Genomic DNA, 18,595 nt, shown 5'->3' on the forward strand with positions numbered 1-18,595 from the left:
TATGATCATGGGCTGATGATCCATAACACATATAGTCATAAAGATAAATGGGTTCTAAGTGGATCTGGTGATAGATTCTATTCACACTGCTGGTACTTCTTATTAAAATGACTACAAACTCATTCCAGGGATGTATGTTCTTTGCAATTAAAGATGAAAACCAGGCCCCTTAATGAGCCCGTATAGGGTAATACATTGTCTAGTATTAGCATCATGCTATTGCCACTTTTCAGGAAGCACTGTTCGCTAGAGTCTTTTCGTAATTTTACAGATAATCATGAAGTGTAATGTAATCATGGGAAAGCATTTACAGGAAAACTTCATTTATTTGGCATGACTGGGAAATAAATGTTCCTACCTTATTATTTTAGATAACTCAAACATCCCCCTGGAGAATCCAAAATTTAAAGAAAAAAAATCTGTTCTCAATGAACTTCTTTTACAATTTGTTGTTTCTTTAAATACGGTAAAAGAACATAATTTAATCCTTTCTTGACTACTTAGACTAAGCAGGCTAGAGTCATATCTGAAAGCTAGGTAGCCAAGGCCAAGATATTTAACTTCTCTCAACTTTCCTTTTCTCTTCTATAAAGTCAATACCAATTTTATAGGGTCATTATGAGAATTTAATGAGATAATGCAAAGAGAGCTTAGCTCCATTTCTGTCACACAGAACACAATCAAGCGTACCTATGATTATCAGTAGCCTCATCAGATCAGCACCTTAATTAGTAACATCAAAATCTGCCTCCACTCCAATCAAATGATGGCATCAGATATGACCCTCGACAAAATGACCCTAGACTACTGAGGTTTTGAATTACAGTTCCGTGTTTTTCAGTATCTTCACTCTTTGCTGCAGTGTGTGTGCCTATATACAACTGCATTAATTTTTCTCTTCAACCACTGGATTTTCTGTTTCTAATATATTCTGGTATAACAAACTTGATACCTGAATTTACTAGGACTGTGTAGACTAAGTATAAAATTAATTTTGAATGAGAGCCAGAGGGCCTCTGTCATAAGCAAAGTCATGGATATTAGTGTATGAAATTGGTGACATCCACGTTGGTTATTGAGAAACATTTCTTGAATTCATCTCAACTTTTCAAATATTTGTCAGGCATCTGTTATATAAAGTCTAGATCACTGTCACAGCCTTTTATTTCATGATCAAATGCATTAGAGCACTTAATATGTTCAAGATGTGCTGCTGTACTAGGTATTAGGAATGCAAAAGTGATGAGCTAGGCCCTACTTTTAATTAGGGAGGCTGACCAGAATCTTCGCCATTGTAATATCTTAAGATTGGTACGGAGGATCAGGCTTAAGTTATTTTACCTAGACCTGAGTTTTCTAGGGGAAATGATATTTAACTTGGTTAAGTAAGAGTCAGACAAATAAATGAAGAGAAAGGCAGGGACACTGAAAGTGTAAAGGTCCAGAGGTAATAAAGAACTTGGAAAAGTTGATGACCTGAATAAAGCTCACTGTAGGCGAAACATAAAATGGAACTGGAGGATAATACTGAGTTGTAACGCTGAGTACGTACATTAAGCAGGGACACGGATATGCAGACTGTGTAAACCATGGTAAAGATTTTGGGCTTTTTTCCAAGGATTATGAAGGGCTGTTTAAAGGTTTAATCTGTGAAGTGATATACTCAGGCTTATGCTGAGTATATCATGTTTCAAAGGTCATTTTATGTTAACCACAGATAATGGATGGAGAGTACAAGTCAAGGGATGGGGGACGGTGAGCATGCTGCCCAGTGGTCCGGCAGGGAGACTGCAGTGACCCACACTAGAGCGTGGGCAGTACAAATGGTAGGGATTTTCACGAGGGAAAAACGGTAGGACTTGAAGACCAATAGAATAAAGGGAGTGAAAGAGAGGTAGGTGTCAAGGCTGACTTTGTGTTGCCCAACTTCACAGATGGTGGTACAATTTACTGAACAAAGGAATACTGACAAGGGACCACACTTGAAAAAGAAGGTCGAGAACTGAGACTCAAAACTTGGCAAATTTGAGGTACCTTTGAAGTATATACTTATCCCCTGGGAAGGGACCAAAAGGTGCCCCAACTCTCCTCCTTCAAAGATTCATTACTATGTGTATTCCAACCTCTTATGCTGTTCCATCAGTCAAAAGTCCTGATAGTATGTCCCAGCAAGGCCACTTCTAAATTTTTACCAAGAGGAAATGAAAGTATATCATCCACACAAAGACTTGTAGACAAATATTCCTAACAGATTTAGTCATAAAAGACAAGACTGGAAACAACCCAAATGCCCATCAGGGAGTGCAAAGTTAAATTGTAGTATATTCTTGTAGTGGAATACTATTCAGCCATAAATAAGTAAGTGAATAAATGGAGTAAGCTATTGATACGTTCAACGACATGAATGAATCTCAAAATCATTATGCTGAGTAAAATAACCCAGACCAAGAAAAAAAAAAGCATAATGCCATTTTTATAAAATTCTAGAAAATGTAAACTAATATATAGTGAGTAAAGCATAGAGAGAAGAAAGAATTGCAAAGCTGCACAAGAAAACACTGGGAATTATAACATATTTGGTATTTTGATTGGGATGATGGGTTTGTGGGTCTACGCATATATTAAAACTCACAGTATTTAGTATACTTTAAATATGAACAATGTATTGTGTGTAAATTGTACCTCAATAAAGTTATTAAAAAGTCAACCCCCTGATCACCTGCTTCTAACCAGGTGAGCTCTCATTCCCTGTTCTATGTCCCATCATAACAACCTGTTTGATAATTAGCAGCATACCTGTTTGCTCCTTCTCTCCCTGTGGATTTCCAGCTGGGCGCCAAAAGAGATTAAGCCCCTTTTGTTCCATGTGTCTCTTACAAACCTAACACAGTGAATGAAAGGATGAAGCATTGGTAGTCTCACTCATGCTGGTAAATATCTGAGAATGAACACCTTTTCCTATCAAATCAGGTCCTACGAGGACAGGGCAATAGGGGATGGATCAATGGTGGATACTAGGAAAGGTGTCTGCTTACTGTGCTCTCATATGCAAGTGAGGGACAGGAGGGTAAACAGGAGAGGGAGTGAGATAGTTAGGAAACAATGCTTTAACTTGAGACACATGTAGAAACCAGTAAAGAAAAATCTACGTGGAGGTGGAACACAATACAAAAACTATCCCATTTAATTTATGCTACCTAGGAGACACCAAAGAACAATGCTTACATTTTAGGAATGGTGTTGGAAGTGCAAATCGAGAGGGAGATTTTGTGCATATGTTAGATGCAGCCGTCGGGGAACACCCATTCTGGAATGAAGCGATGTCACGTCACTTGGGGTTTCACTGTCATTCAGCTTCACTCTGAGCTCACTGCCCTCAGGAAGCTAGCAGCTTAGACGCTTTAACTGAGAAGGCAAAGCTTTGAGTCCTGGGAGATATTCCTGTAGCTGAGAGTTTAATTTTAACTAAATGGAAACGGCTCATGACATAAAAGCAAGATTGAGCCTTTATGGAACATTTTAGGATTGTACATGGCGGCAGTCCCAAGATGAAAAACCAGGGTACAAAGGTAATCTTAAAAAGATGCCTGTAGGGTCACGTAAAGCATCTGAAATGACCTACCATGGAAAATAAAATCCTAATGGGCAAATCCTTGTGCTTTATCTATACATACAAATGGAAAGTTAAATACTTATCTAGCTGTTTTTAGATAATTCAGTTTTATGCAAACGATGTTATTCTTAACGGCATTTTTGTAAGGCCCTCATTGCATACCATTTTAATTAAATTTTTATTTATTTAGCCACTGTGTTCACTGCCACGGAGCTGTAAATTCTAATTTAAGATATAATTATTTCCTGATTTCAAGGATTAGCCTCTCCCTGCGCTACTTAAATAATACTTAAATAATATGATAGAAATTCTGTGATTCAACACTCAACTGAAAGACAAGAACAGTGTTTCAAGGGGGTTGGAAGCAGAGAGATCTATGTAAGCAATAAGGAACAAGTAACTTTGCAAAGAAGAGATGGGCTTTGAGGCTACTCTTGAAGGATTCTTGAACTGGGGAAGTGATATAAGATAGAGAAGGGCATCCACATAGGAGAACAGGAGGAGTACAAGAGAGATACCACAGAAAGCTCTCAGGTTTCCCTCCTTGTTAAAAAAAAAAATCTTATGGTGTCTGAGTTTGTTCAAAGTCTAAGGAAAATATTAGCATAGCAGGGCTTCTCTATAATGGTGTAATGATCGAACCTGAAATAGAAACCACCTCAGGACAGAGGGAGGGTAAAAAGGCATCAATTTCTCATTGTCTCCCATCAACACCCACTGTAGACATAGTTCATAGATTAAAATCTTTTTTGACTGTGGACCTCAGATTGGACTGCCTGGGAATATGGTGTTCCACAGCACAGGCTAGTTTTATCTGTTTCTGGATTTATTTTTATGCTTATTTTAAACTTCTGTAGTGAGAGATACTCTAGCAGGGTACGAAATATCAAAATGGAATTCGTCTTTACTAATGGCTTTAAAGTTAATCTCGGTTAGTGATTATGAAATTATAGATATTAGTATTTCCCTACTGTGTGATGAAAGCAACCCATGCTATACCATGCATTTAAGAAATGTCACCACACAAATCCCAAGATGGTCTTCCTCCACAATTCCAATGGCCAAATCCTTCAGGAACAGAATGCCATCCTCTTCTTAAATAATAATGTTAGATATAGTACTATTTTTAGAGTTGCTTGAGGGTTTGTTTTCTTGGTTTTTTTTTTTTTTTTTTTTTTTTTTTTTTTTTGCTGTACGCGGGCCTCTCACTGTCGTGGCCTCTCCCATTGCGGAGCACAGGCTCCGGACGCACAGGCTCAGCAGCCATGGCTCACGGGGCCCAGCCGCTCCACGGCATGTGGGATCTTCCCGGACCGGGGCACGAACCCGTGTCCCCTGCATCGGCAGGCAGACTCTCAGCCACTGTGCCACCAGGGAAACCCTGTTTTTTTTTTGATGTTAACTATAACAGGCCAAGTAGGAGGCATAACCAATATGAGAGGCAGATCAACTTGCCTAGGGCCACAGATACCGCAAATAAAAGAAAATAATTTTAGCACGTATTTAAATATTTTATAGGTTCTAGGCAAGATTCTATGAACTTTCACATACGTTAAGATCACCGTAACAACTGTGTGAAGAGAATATTATTAGCCCAATTTTATGGATGAGGAGACCGAGGCTCAGTAAGATTAAAAGCTACAGAACACAGATATAAACTCAGGTCATCTGACCCCAATCCCAATATTCTGTGTAATCATCATGATTAAAGTAACATGTATTAGGTACTTGCTCTATGCCATCTTCTCTGCTAAGTGTTTTATATAAATCATCTCATTCCCAGCATAATGTCCCTAGAAAGGAATATCACTGGCTAACAGTCACAGATTCAGAAACAGGTTGATCAAGGTCACGCAGCTGATAAGTAACCCAGCTAGAACTTGAAATCTGAGTTTAGAACTAACACTCTTTATTAATATATTTTGCTGCCTCTTAAAGGATAGTGCAATCCTAAAAGTGAATTCAGTTACAGGTATTAGGACCTTATTCAGGCAATATCTATGTGATAAAGTGAGGGAGAAAATCCATTCTCTTGGGGAATCAGACAGCAAGCACACATTGAAATCTCATTAGAAATCAGTTACAGCAAATAATACGTTTAAATGTTTCAGTATATCATCCTCCTCCACAAAAAGGACACTTCCACTTTTGCTTAATATCCTATCCTTAATTAGCAATGACAAGAGCCTCAATTATGGATTGCTTTCTATATGTGCCTAAAGCCATGCTTAGCAATTTATATAAAATATGTCATTTAATCCTCACAACCAGACTATTAAGTCTATGATTTCTTCCTGTCAATCAAGGGAACAGTATACAAAGCTCAAAGAACTCGAACAGGTACTAACCTACCTAGTTAAGGGAAGCAGAGCAATTCTGGCCCACAAACATCTTGGAAGCTAATCATCTCTGCCTTTCACATGGAAGCCACAGTTGTGAGATTATTCAGCAGTCACCTGGTGAGATGTAATGCATTTTATCTGATACGACTGTGGGAAATGTGCTATAAAAATAAACCCAGTGTGCCTTGCTTGTTGTGCCGAAGAAACCTCCCTGGACAGTGTGAGTGGATAAAATAGTGAAGAAATATTGCTGCCCATGATTAGAGTTAGAGGGATGGAAAACAATGAAGCATATATTTGAGAAGGGGATAAACAGCCACAGACTTCCTTACTTTTGTCCAGAGAATGTGAGCAATTCAGCAAAGAGCTCCTAGCCTTCGTCTGTGTAAAACTATTGCTAGATGTTAACTTGCCAGGGCTGCAGGACCCAGCACCTCCTGCATGTATACCCTGTCAATGGAATGTGAGCAAAGGTAATGAATGTCACTTCTGGGATGGAGTGATTAAGAGCAGAGCCTCTACACCCTTTTCTCCTCTGTCTTCCAACTACATTCCAAAGGCTTTGAGGCCCTAGGAAATAGAGTCAGGACACAGAAGAAGCCTGGGCTCCTAATTCACTTCATGGAGAAAAGATCTCAGCAAATAAAAAATATCATGTTGGATTATGTCCTTAAAAGTACAAACTCTATTAGATAGATTTCCATCTTGGGCAGGTGAATACTCAAATACATAATAAGACTAAATAAAATATTTTTCTCCTGATATTCTGTTCATAAGACTATAATGATACTTGTCCAACTGTACAATAATTATGTGTTAACCTCTATGACTCCCCTCAAGACTGGGAGACCCTCCAAGGTAATGATAATGACTTTTTCACCTTTCCAGCTCAGCACCTAGATCAATACCAGGTATAGTATCCACAGTAACAAATATTTTGTGAATATATGAATGATGTGTAAATAGATGAATACAAGTATGAATAAATGAGTGGAGAGACTGGAGTATACAGAGAATAAAACTATTTTCATAACAAGACCACACAAATTACTTTCCATTTGACTTTAGAATGCATTTTTGAACTTATATTTAAATGTGGGTGTGTCCAAATCAATTCAAAATCATTCAAATAATAGAATTAAGTCAAACCATGAGAGGTTAAAAAAAAGAAAAGGAAAAAGCTTGTCTCTTTTGTTCTTCATCCTCAATTTCTCTCCCTAAACCTTTCTGGCTTAGGCAAAGCACCAACCTAACTTGAATTGTCCTTTTTCATTCAAAGTGTGTTACCTTCCTGCTGAGTGTCTGAAGTAAAAGATAAAGAATAAATATGTTCTCAGCTCCTGTGAGGCCGCAGGTTTAGTCTAGGTAAAGAAAGGGTAAAATAGAGAAGTTTGCCATTTTTTATATTACTTTCAAAGTTCTTCAAGGCTGTTTTAAGTCACATACCTGAATCAGAGGGTACCAAGCAGTCTGCTTAGGTATACAGTTCTGAATCTAATGTTTGTAAGTGGGACATGAGATAATGATCCCCTCAACACTTGGGGCTGCCTGGTACAGCCTGGGTTACCCAGAACCCTGCAACTATTCACATTCAGCCACAAATAGCCTCTCTAGGGTCTCCCAGGAAGGTTACCCAAGAGAGAGAGAGTCAGACAAAAGGTCAAAAGTGGTCTCGGATGGCAGACACAGTGAGAAACGCCACACCCATGGGTCCATCAAAGTTCTCTCGCCATTCAACCAGCGGGCATCAACTTGTTGGGACATTATTATTGGGACATACCTTACAAAAGCAACCACCAACTTGGAACGAAATCAGTCTCATACACATCATCAGATGATACTGCAATGAGTTTTTGTGTGCCAAAGAAAGAAGAAACTAGATTCTTTGAAAAACACTGGCTTAAAATTTTTGATCGTAAAAATGATTAAAATTTTGTCTAATGTGACGATCAAAAATAGAGAGATGTTATTAAAACATTGATTAGAAGTACAGTCACAACTTCAAGAATAAGACCTGGTAAACAAAACAAAACAAACAGAAAAACCAAAAAACACTTATGTTTGTGGAAGCAACTACAAGTTTCTCAGTAAAAATCCTGAAAAGCATTACTTGAAAATTATGTAAATTAAGTATTTGATATCTTTCCCAATACTTTATACTTTATTATGGCTTGTTATTTTAAATTTTTATTTATATTAGTTGTTTTACTTTATCATTGTTTAATATAAAGGCTATACAATTTTTACCAAGCTCCATTTAGATCCCCTCTAGTTTATTCTAGTATAGCATACAAGTATCATTTAATAAGTGTGCCATGAAGTGAAAACAGTAAGCAGTAGTACCTACCTATATAAGCAGCATATTAATATTCACAACTAGACAACGCGTTCTAGAGTCGAAGGGGGCAGAACCCAGAAGATACCCTTAGCCTACTGATTAGGTAAATATTCAATTTAAGATGATATATTCCCTAGACCACACAAAAAATAGATACCAGTGTAATCATAAGATTTGAGGTCTGTAATTTTATCTAGCAATGTAGCCCTTAAGGCAGCAATCGCTGGTGTTTCATGAATTAATTGCCTACCGTGGAGCTTTTCAACATAGAATACAAATTTAATCCCACACACCTTACTATTATAAAATTTACTTACATTTTTCATGACACATGCAGAATCTAAAGATTTATAAATATGGAGTAGATAATGCTTTCCATTTAAATTTGGCATCAAGCCATCGCTCTGAGCCCAAAATAACAATGCAGACAACGCTGGTTTAAAAAAAATCCCAGATTTACTTAATTTTGGCTGTTTGTTCCTTTGCCTAAGTGTTTGTTTTTTCTTTTTTTTTAATCTTACTCTCTAAAGCCAAGCCAAAGTTCTTTCTTCGAAGAATCAGATTTTTTGACTGATGGTGAAGCAGATGGATCACAAAATTAGGAGGTAGGACAACTGGATATTTCTGATTACAACTCTTTTACAGATTTGTTTGCTTGAGTATGGTTTTTTGCTTCTTATTTGAGCTAGAGTTTCCTCATCACTAGAATGAAGGTTTTCATTAAATATTTCTGAGTGTTCTTTTGAGCATCATGTGAATTTGTGATCCTGTCTAACTTGTTGCAGAAAAAATTTAAATGTATATAATCTTAGCAGTATTTATACTAGTTATAAATTCAAACAAAGTAGGGATTTTAAACGCTGAATTATCCTGATTTTATGCCATGCTGCCACTAATAAACAAACAGCAAGTTCCCTGATAGTGATTCTCTATTATGGGATATTGATATATTTTGGGATTTGGAGGTTGGATTGACCTCCCCCTGTTTACAAGACACAACTTTCTGATTTGCCACCTGCTACGTCCTATTCATCTTTTTGTAAGACTTTTTAAACATTCAGCAAAACCCTCATGGTACAGAATTTCCCCCAAGTGGCCCACATTTGAACAGTAGAATTCAACTGAGACTTGAAGATGGGCCACACGCAGCACACCCTGCTGACATGTTCCTCTACCCACGTCCCTCCTTTTCTCACTGCCTGGTAATTGAAGTGTATTTTTGTCAGTGGTGTCAAAGCCTGTCTCCTAGGCTGTCTTATTATTTTTAAATCCCCGACAAGTCCACCACAGTGATCCAGCTCCTTGCACATTATAGGTGCTCAAGATCTATTGGCCAAGCCAACACGTCTCTCTCAGTTTCTCTAGACTTGCAGGTCCTTAACTGTGGACCCTAGGGTGACTGGGAGACACAGCAGCTGGCCTGGAAGAAACTGTGCATAAACCACAGATTTTTACTTATGCAGCTTTGTGCATTAATTCTGGATAAGCACATGATAGAATGTCATATGTGTGAATTTTATTTTTCAGGTGTAGTGATGGTGGGAAAGAGGCTGGCAATAGCTATTGTAGACCACACTGCATTATAAAAAAATCTGATAAATCCAAGCAATTCAATTCAAAATGGTCAATTAAGGGGAAAAATGCAGTCATTTAACTTGATAATTCTACATGATACATTAAGTCTCTCACAGACTCCACCACAATGAAAGCGAAAAGAGTTGAATGAAGGTAGAGGAAGATTTTCTTTAAGGTCCACTACTTGATTTCTTTTAGCTCCTAAATATGTGGGAAGCAGTAAAGCATGGTGCTCAGGCCATTGTACTCACCTGATCTTGGAGTTGGGCAGTGTAATTTGTGCACTGGCTGAACAGATGGATAACTAATCATAGGCAAATTCTTAACTTTTCTCTTCCTCAGTGTCTTCATCTGTAAAATGGGGATATTATTGGTACTTACTTCTTAAGAGCTTTGTGAGGATTAACTACACTAATCCATGGACAAGAGACATGTTGTCTACATAACAGGTGCCCAATAAGTTACAGTGACTGTGTTGAGTTTTTGATACTGCCCATGACAACAATGATGGCATATGTCTATTTTTATCATTATAGTGTGATTACACGTCATATATGTTGTATCTCCTTGTTCTGAGATTAACATAGCCTCTTTTAGAAACCACCAAAAGGCTCAACAGTATTGGTGAGAAACATCTGTGAGCAACAAACATTCAGACACAAACATTCAATTAAGACGACCGCTTCCAGAAGCAGTCTCTGAAGCATGTCTGATCTAGAAGGGATGCCCCCATGCACTTCCTGCTGGGAGAGAATCTTCTATTGTTGCCAGTCAGGATCATTCCCTGTTGGTTTAAATTAACCTGAAAGAGCCTCAGCAGTTCAGGTATGTTTAGCTCAACATCGCAGATTGTTTATACCTGTGATGCAGGCACGTCAAAAGAAAACAACCACTGAGCCACTGGCTTAGGGTTTCCAGCTGAAGCTACAGCGGTTCTTTTCTGTAAGCACAGGAAATCAGCCAAGCTCAGTTTGCTTAAGACATTCAGGTAAACCGTTTGCTTTGTCAGAGCGCTCTCCCAGGAACGACCAAGATATTCCGAATCATTTACTTCTTTCCCATTTGCCATTCTTTTCATGAGGTGGATTCCCCAATCGTAAACACAAAGAAAGTGTTTAATCAGAAGCAGCCAGAAGTGATTGGTGATAACTGGGATTTAATGGCTCAATCTCAAATCTAGTTTCAGTTGTGTTTCACCAGAGATTTTTTCAGATTCTTGCTATGAGAGTTTGGCAGAAGACAATAAAAATCATGATTTCCTCACTTTTTTCTGATGTTTTGCTATGGCGCTAAGTAATATGTTCAGTATTCCCCTGGAAATATATAAAGCACTTGACGTGGTGTGTTCATCACTTGCCTCTGACTAAAATGTCCAAATGACTGAGAATTAATGAAAATCATTACGGATAGGAGCAAAGGATGTGTACCAAGATGTTCACTAAAGCACTGTCTACAATTGTGAAAATGAAAACATATATTATAAACTGTATAACAATAGGCATGAAGTATTTACTACTACATGGACTACTATGAAACCATTAAAATAATGATGTAGAAACAAAAAAATGTGAAAAATGGGTTTTAAAATTAAACAATAACACACTAATATTAGATTATTTAGTTATTATTCTGGCTCCAACCAGAAGAAAAACAAACAGTAATTTGAGCATGGAAAGTGTAATGAAAAAACTATTAATTATGAAAGACGATTAGAGTAAGGAAGGAATGGCCAGCGACAAGTAAAGAGAACGCCAAAACACACAGTTAGCAGAAATAAGGAGAGCCGCTAACCCTCCAGTTGAAAAGAAGACCTCCTCCTCCCTGCCCACAGGACTGAGGTCCAGACCCGGTTGAAAAGAGCATGACTGTGGCTCACTGGATGGTAAAGAAGCTGCTGTGGTGTCTCCTGGTGGAACTTTCTGGAAATATGCCCTCTGTAAGTTGCTGGAAATCCACATTCTAGGGTTCCAGTAAAACTATGCACGGGGAGATTTCTCACCTGAGGCGCTACTCCAAAACTGCTTGATAGAAGATGCTGACGGAAGCTGTCGTCCACTGCTCTCTCTGCGCACTGCTGAAGCCGACTACCGGAGAAGTTGTGAGCCCCGGGAGCAGAGCTGAGGACGCCCTCGGAGCTGCAGGAGTGAGTGGGTGCTGAAGACGCCACCAAGAGCCTTCCCAGCAAGCACCGGGGCATCACGAAGCAACACCTTCCTCAGGTGCCATCAATTAGGAAAGCCTAACATCACACGAGCTGGCCAAGGAAAAACTATTTAAAGGACCCATAGCACTTTTCACAGAGCAAGTAACAAAAGGTGAATTTCGAGCTGAGAGGCGGTAACCAATGTTACCTCAAGAAAAATTAAATTAAAACGGAGTTTTCTTTTTTTTTTTTTTTTTGCGGTACACGGGCCTCTCACTGTTGTGGCCTCTCCCGTTGCGGAGCACAGGCTCCGGACGCGCAGGCTCAGCGGCCATGGCTCACGGGCCCAGCCGCTCCACGGCATGTGGGATCTTCCCGGACCGGGGCACGAATCCGCGTCCCCTGCATCAGCAGGCAGACTCTCAACCACTGCGCCACCAGGGAAGCCCTAAAAAGTTTTTATCACATAATCAGTGAAATGCAAATTCAAGCAATAAGATGCCATTTTTGACTAAAAAACAAACTGACACAAAGAGTATATAATATTAAAACGTTAACAATGGCTCTCTTTGGGTGGGAAATTACCAGTGAATTTCTCATTTTTCTTGGAGCATTGCCATATTCCTACAATATAAATGTACACAGATTTCCAATGCACAAAAATAAAATACAATTATCAACTCAGCTACCCAATAAACTTAATATTCACTCAATAACTTTTACTCTGTATTTAATTACAGCATAAAATGTAAGAACAAATGCAATATGGATGCTGCATATTAAAGGGACTCGATCAGTCTTACTCATTTTGTGGAATCAAGGAAAGGACCATTCAAGCGTTTCCATGAGTTTCTCTTCCATTCTACCTAAAACTCCCTCTTGCTGGAGGAATTCTGTCGATCAAATTCTAGTTATCCAAATCAACACATTTAATATATCTTACAGGGGTATTAGTGCTTTGTGTGTGTGGGGGGAGGGGTGGTGGGTACAGGTGAAATAAGTTTAGGAAATGATCAATGTACCAAAGGTGAACAGGTTTACATATTGCTGTTTCTATCTGTACATACCACACAGGTTTGTACAGAACTGCAATAGTGTTTGGATCTAGCTAGAGCCTGGATATGATTCTGCTTTACCAACCCAACAAGGAACTTCTTCTGTGCACATGATTGAATCAAGGTGAATGAACATGTTTGGGGGAAGTTTTAAAGGCTTACACAAAGAACTACAGCTCTGTCAAGTGATGTAATATAATTATAAAAGTTCTTTTAAAAAAATTTACTGTTGCCTTTCAGTCTACCTTCCTGTATTTTACTACACTCTACCTTATTTTAAATGTGATTTAAGGAAATGTTTTGCTCCATACTTTCTTAGTCTATCCCTCCCTTTCTTCCTCTTTGCCTTATAAAAGAATAAATATATAATCGAGCCAAAAAAAAAAACCCCTCCAGCTTATTTGTACAAAAAAGCTTCAACTAGCAACCTAAGTGTCCATCGACGGATGAATGGATAAAGATGTGGCACATATATGCAATGGAATATTACTCAGCCATAAAAAGAAATGAAATTGCGTTATTTGTAGTGAGGTGGATGGACCTAGAGTCTGTCACACAGAGTGAAGTAAGTCAGAAAGAGAAAAACAAATACTGTATGCTAACACATATATATGGAATCTAAAAAAAAAAGGCTCTGAAGAACCTAGGGGCAGGACAGGAATAAAGACGCAGATGTAGAGAATGGACTTGAGGACGCGGGGAGGGGGAAGGGTAAGCTGGGACGTAGTGAGAGAGTGGCATGGACATATATACACTACCAAATGTAAAATAGATAGCTAGTGGGAAGCAGCTGCATAGCACAGGGAGATCAGCTCGGTGCTTTGTGACCACTTAGAGGGGTGGTATAGGGAGGGTGGGAGGGAGGAAGACGCAAGAGGGAGGAGATATGGGGATATATGTATGTGTATAGCTGATTCACTTTGTTATACAGCAGAAACTAACACACCATTGTAAAACAATTATACTCCAATAAAGATGTTAAAAAAAAATAAGCTTTAAAAAAAGCTTCAACTACAAAGGGACATGTTACCGCCTGCTACCATCAATATAATACCTAACAATTTATCATTGACGCTGTAAGAAAGTTAGTGGTGTACCTAAAACCATCTTTTATTTTAAATATCCCTTGTTGTGCTAGTAATGATTTTCCTTTATTATCCCCAAGTCATATATTTAAACCTAAAGAGACAGACCCAATTTCACTTCTCTAAATTATTCTACTGTAACCACATGTACCCTAACTGTAGGAGATGCTTGAGCCATTTTCTACTTAAAATTCTGAAAGACTCGTGCTCACATGTCGGGAGCCACATAGGAAGTGCCTTTGAGTCTCAGCACGGACGAGACCCTTAGTGTCAGCAAAGCTGGTGCTGTCAGGTATAAATATGGAGAGGTAAAGTTCTCCTCTGCAAAGCTGATGCTGTTGGACATAAAAATGGAAAAGCAAAGCTCTCGTTTGCAAAGCTTCCTGAACACAGGGTTTTCTACACTCCCCCTACCCTGTTGTTCCATGAAGAGCAGCTCCCTCCTGGTGGCTGGTGCCGTGTAATTGGTCTCTCTTGCCCAGTGCTGTAAGCTGGGCCCTCTCTGGAGGAGAAACCTGGGTTCCCGAAGACATGTGATCAGAGCCGGGGCCCCGCCAGTTGGCGAGGGAATCCCAGGGCAGGTGCTGGGCGTGGAGGCCACGGGGGCATAGGCTACCAAGGTGACAGAGAACTGACCTTCTCTGGGGGCGCTGCACCTCGCTCACTCGCACACCTCACATCTCCCTGCTTGGCCCCGGAGGATGGCTGGTTAGCCAGAGACGGGTAAGATTCCTCAGGGAAGGAACAACCTAAGACAGGCACAGTCGCAGAGGGGCCATCAGGAGAGAACTTGGGGGCCAACAGAGGTGGGGCACAGACCCTCACCCCCCCAACTTGTCCCCATGGCTGCTTCGCTTCCCACGCCCAGCTCAGATGGGAACCCAGGTAGCAGATAAGAGACCTGGCCAATGGCAACTGCTCTCCCGCCGCAGCAGGGCTTTGTTTCCCATTTTCTCCGTGGACCACAGCTTTCCTCTGTGTGGAAGCAAAGCTTTGCTCTGTGTGATTCCCCTTGTTTTCCCCTGCCTTTGCCTAAGGTGATTTTTATAGGATTGCTATTGGTGTTGGGAAAAATGTATAGTTTTAATGCAGGGGTTTAGAAAAGACCCCAATTTAGGGTAAAAACCAAGAGAAGGATTATAGCTACTTTGGCTCCTTTAATGATTATATTTGTTGGGGAAATACAATGGTGGGAACATTTCTGCAGCAGCTTTGTACTTTAAAAGAAAAATTGCAAGAGTTATGGCCTCCCAGTGGAGTTATAAACATGCTGGGAAATACCTGGGTATGGTGGCAAGGTTTTATGCAACAGTGGGTTTAATCAATGAGTTTATGGTACAATGTCCGTTCCCATGGCCTTCTAGAAGTATAAAAAATAATGTACATTGTTTGGATTATAATGATAGGGTTAGAAAATCTGTGGATGAAATGTTATATTTTTGCTTTTAATTGTTAATAGAATTATTTGCTTAAGTTTATAGCTTGATTGAGCAGAATGTGCAGGTACAAGAACACCTTAATCTTTTGAGAAGAATGAAGAAACCGTAAACAGAGTTCCTGACGTAGATGTGACCAACATGGACCTAACCACAGGAGATGAAAGAGACTCTGGGCGATGGGAAAATTACCTAACCTGTTTTGAGAGACTCTGGGCGATGGGAAAATTACCTAACCTGTTTTAATCAATCTGCTGATGTAAATTACCTTTGTTTTGTGGCCTATGTGGGGGAGTTTTTGGTGTGGGAATGAGGATGTTGAATTTGAAAATGAGATTACTTTATAGTATAAATACTTTGAAATCAGGAGAATAAATTTGTCAGAGCCTTGCATCCTTTGAGGTGTCTTGTGCTCTGTCCACGCCGACTCCGTCTCCCCTTTGGGTGAAACCTGTTCAGCTGGGGCTGGTCCCCGGCAAGTGGCGCCCGAACAGGGACCTGAAGGGGTAAGTATTATTTCTTTTTCAGACGGATAGGAGTCTCACCGTAGGGTGCTGCAGACCCCCAGTTAAGAATACTGGTTAGGAAGGTGAGTAAGGCGGTGTCAAGATGGGACACGCTGAGTCCAAAGAGAGGCTCTTATTTATTGATATAGTTAAACATATGATAAATGGAAGAGGAATTAAGGTAACTAGTAAGCAACTAACTCAGTTTTTTCAGTTTGTACAGGAACAATGCCCATGGTTTCCAGAACAGGGAACAGTTAATATAGAAACCTGGCAAAAGGTGGGGCAAACTTTGCAAGTATATTATAGTCATTTTGGACCTGAGAAGGTTCCAGTAGATACTTTTACTTTATGGAACCTTATTAGAGAGAGCATTGCTCCCTTGCCTGAAGGTCAAAAGAACCCATATAAATATCCTACAGAAGTAATGGATGAATGTACTCCGTTACTTTCCCCAAAAACATTAAAAGATACTAAGGTTTTGGCTGCAGCTTTAAAAGACTGCAACCTTGATGACAAGGACTCAGAGGAAGAAAATGAGTCACCTACTGATAATAAGTTTAATTTGTTAAAGAACCCTTCTTTTGATGATGAATTGCCTCCTGCAGATCAGGATGATTTAGATGCTGCTGCATATGAATATGAGAGAAGGAAATATGAACCCCATGGTGCTTTTTCTATGCAAGAAACTAAGAAAAATAGGCCTAAATTACAGGATATGCGCCCTTTGGGTCGTTTACCGACCGCCCCACCGGCACCTCTAAGTTCTTCAGTTCCCCCTTTAAAAAGGTCAGGGCATTCAATTTTAAATGTTGGGGGCCTACCGCCTCCACCACCTTTTAAGGCCAAGGGCCCACCACCTCCACCACCTTTTAATAATAATCAAGGCAAAAATAAAAAGCATAGGAGAATAAACGATGAGGATGATGATTATGCTTTTGCAGCCTGTTTTCCAGTCATTTTTGAGGACGGTTTTGATGATGATGATGATATATATTGGGAACCCTTGCCTCTAAAACTTTTAAAAGAACTTAAAAAGGCCTGTGTAGATTATGGACCGTTGGCACCTTATACTATGACTCTTATAGATGCCTTGGCAAATAGATGGATGACTCCATATGACTGGATTCAGGTTACAAAGGCCTGTTTATCGGGGGGACAATATTTACTTTGGAAGGCAGAATATGAGGAAGAGGTGGCTAAACAAAATGCTTTAAATAAGAAATGGGATAAATTTAATATTACTAAAGATATGTTATTAGGTCAAGGAGAATATGACTCAACCCAACAGCAGATGCATATGGGAAAGGAGGCCTTATGGCAAGTAACTACGTGTGCAGTGAATGCCTGGAGGTCTTTGCCTTTGACTCCAGGAAAGGCCTCTGCTTTGACAGATTTAAGACAAAAGTCTGAGGAGCCATATGAGGATTTTGTTTCTCGCTTGCTAATAGAGATAAACCGAGTGATGACTGATGAGGATGCAGCTAATATGTTGGCTAAACAACTAGCCTTTGAAAATGCCAATCCTGTTCGTCAGAACCTGATTCGCCCTATTAGAAAAACTGGAAGTATTTCAGATTTTATTAAACAATGTTCTGACGTTGGTCCCTCCTATATGCAAGGGATTGCTTTGGCAGCTGCCCTAAAGGGAGAAACACTTCCTCAATGCGTGATGAATATGGTTCAAAAAACGAGAAACTTTAAGGGGCCAAAAGGAAATAATTGTTTTGCTTGTGGAGGCGCAGGTCATTTTAGTAGGGAATGTCCTAATAAAAATATACCTTCAGCAAGTCCTATTAGAATGATATCTTCTGGTAATGATGGGGTCCCAAAGACTCCTTGCCAAAGATGTGGGAAAGGAAACCATTGGACTAAATTGTGTCGGAGTAAATATCACAAGGACGGACACATTCTTCCCCCTAGTGGGGTTTCTGCAGTGCCTCAGGCTGGAGCTCAGATGCCAATATTTCCTGCACCTGTTTCTTCAAGTACACCTGCTGGAACTAATTCGGGAAACTTACTTCGGGCCCGACCCCGGGCCCAACAAACAATAGGGGCCATTCACCAGACGCTCAATCCCTTTCTTCCCTCAGGGGAGTCGATGAATTGTTCAGGGCCACCCCAGGCAGCGCAGGATTGGACCTCTGTGCCACCTCCGCAACAATATTAACTCCTGACTCTCCAGTCGTAAAAATACCAACTGGGATTAAAGGTCCATTGCCCCCAGGAGTAATGGGTTTAATTATTGGTAGGAGTTCAACTTCCTTATCTGGCTTAACAGTTTTGCCTGGAGTAATTGACTCTGATTATACAGGAGAAATTTATATAATGGTGGCTCCCTCTAATAAAACACAACAAATTTATGTAGGACAAAGAATAGCACAGTTGTTATTATTACCATATTATAAAACAGGAAAGAATGTTGTTCAGGAAGCAAGAAATGAGAAAGGATTTGGCTCCAGTGATATGGTATTTTGGATTCAAGAAATTACCAAAAGCAGG

The 18,595-nt window shown here is 39.7% G+C and overlaps 1 protein-coding gene and 1 long non-coding RNA gene across 2 annotated transcripts in view; both read left to right on the forward strand.

Annotated features, from left to right (window-relative positions):
• Positions 1-13,453, forward strand: part of LOC132598215 (uncharacterized) — a 63,457-nt gene extending 50,004 nt beyond the window's left edge. Inside the window, exon 2 of the long non-coding RNA XR_009566112.1 lies at positions 8,824-13,453. This is a non-coding gene — a long non-coding RNA (uncharacterized lncRNA). The remainder of the gene's footprint in view (positions 1-8,823) is intronic.
• Positions 13,454-16,196: 2,743 nt separating this feature from the next.
• Positions 16,197-18,263, forward strand: LOC138842930 (endogenous retrovirus group K member 5 Gag polyprotein-like). Its single transcript, XM_070046904.1, has one exon. It carries the CDS (start codon positions 16,197-16,199, stop codon positions 18,261-18,263), a length of 2,067 nt encoding a protein of 688 aa, XP_069903005.1.
• The last annotated feature ends 332 nt before the right edge of the window (positions 18,264-18,595 follow it).

The sequence above is a fragment of the Globicephala melas genome, chromosome 12, assembly GCF_963455315.2.
Source record: "Globicephala melas chromosome 12, mGloMel1.2, whole genome shotgun sequence".
NCBI classification, from domain to species: domain Eukaryota; kingdom Metazoa; phylum Chordata; class Mammalia; order Artiodactyla; family Delphinidae; genus Globicephala; species Globicephala melas.

Excerpts from the sequence above, each read along its gene's own strand:
- LOC138842930 (XM_070046904.1), top strand. The coding sequence starts at position 16,197 with ATGGGACACGCTGAGTCCAAAGAGAGGCTCTTATTTATTGATATAGTT.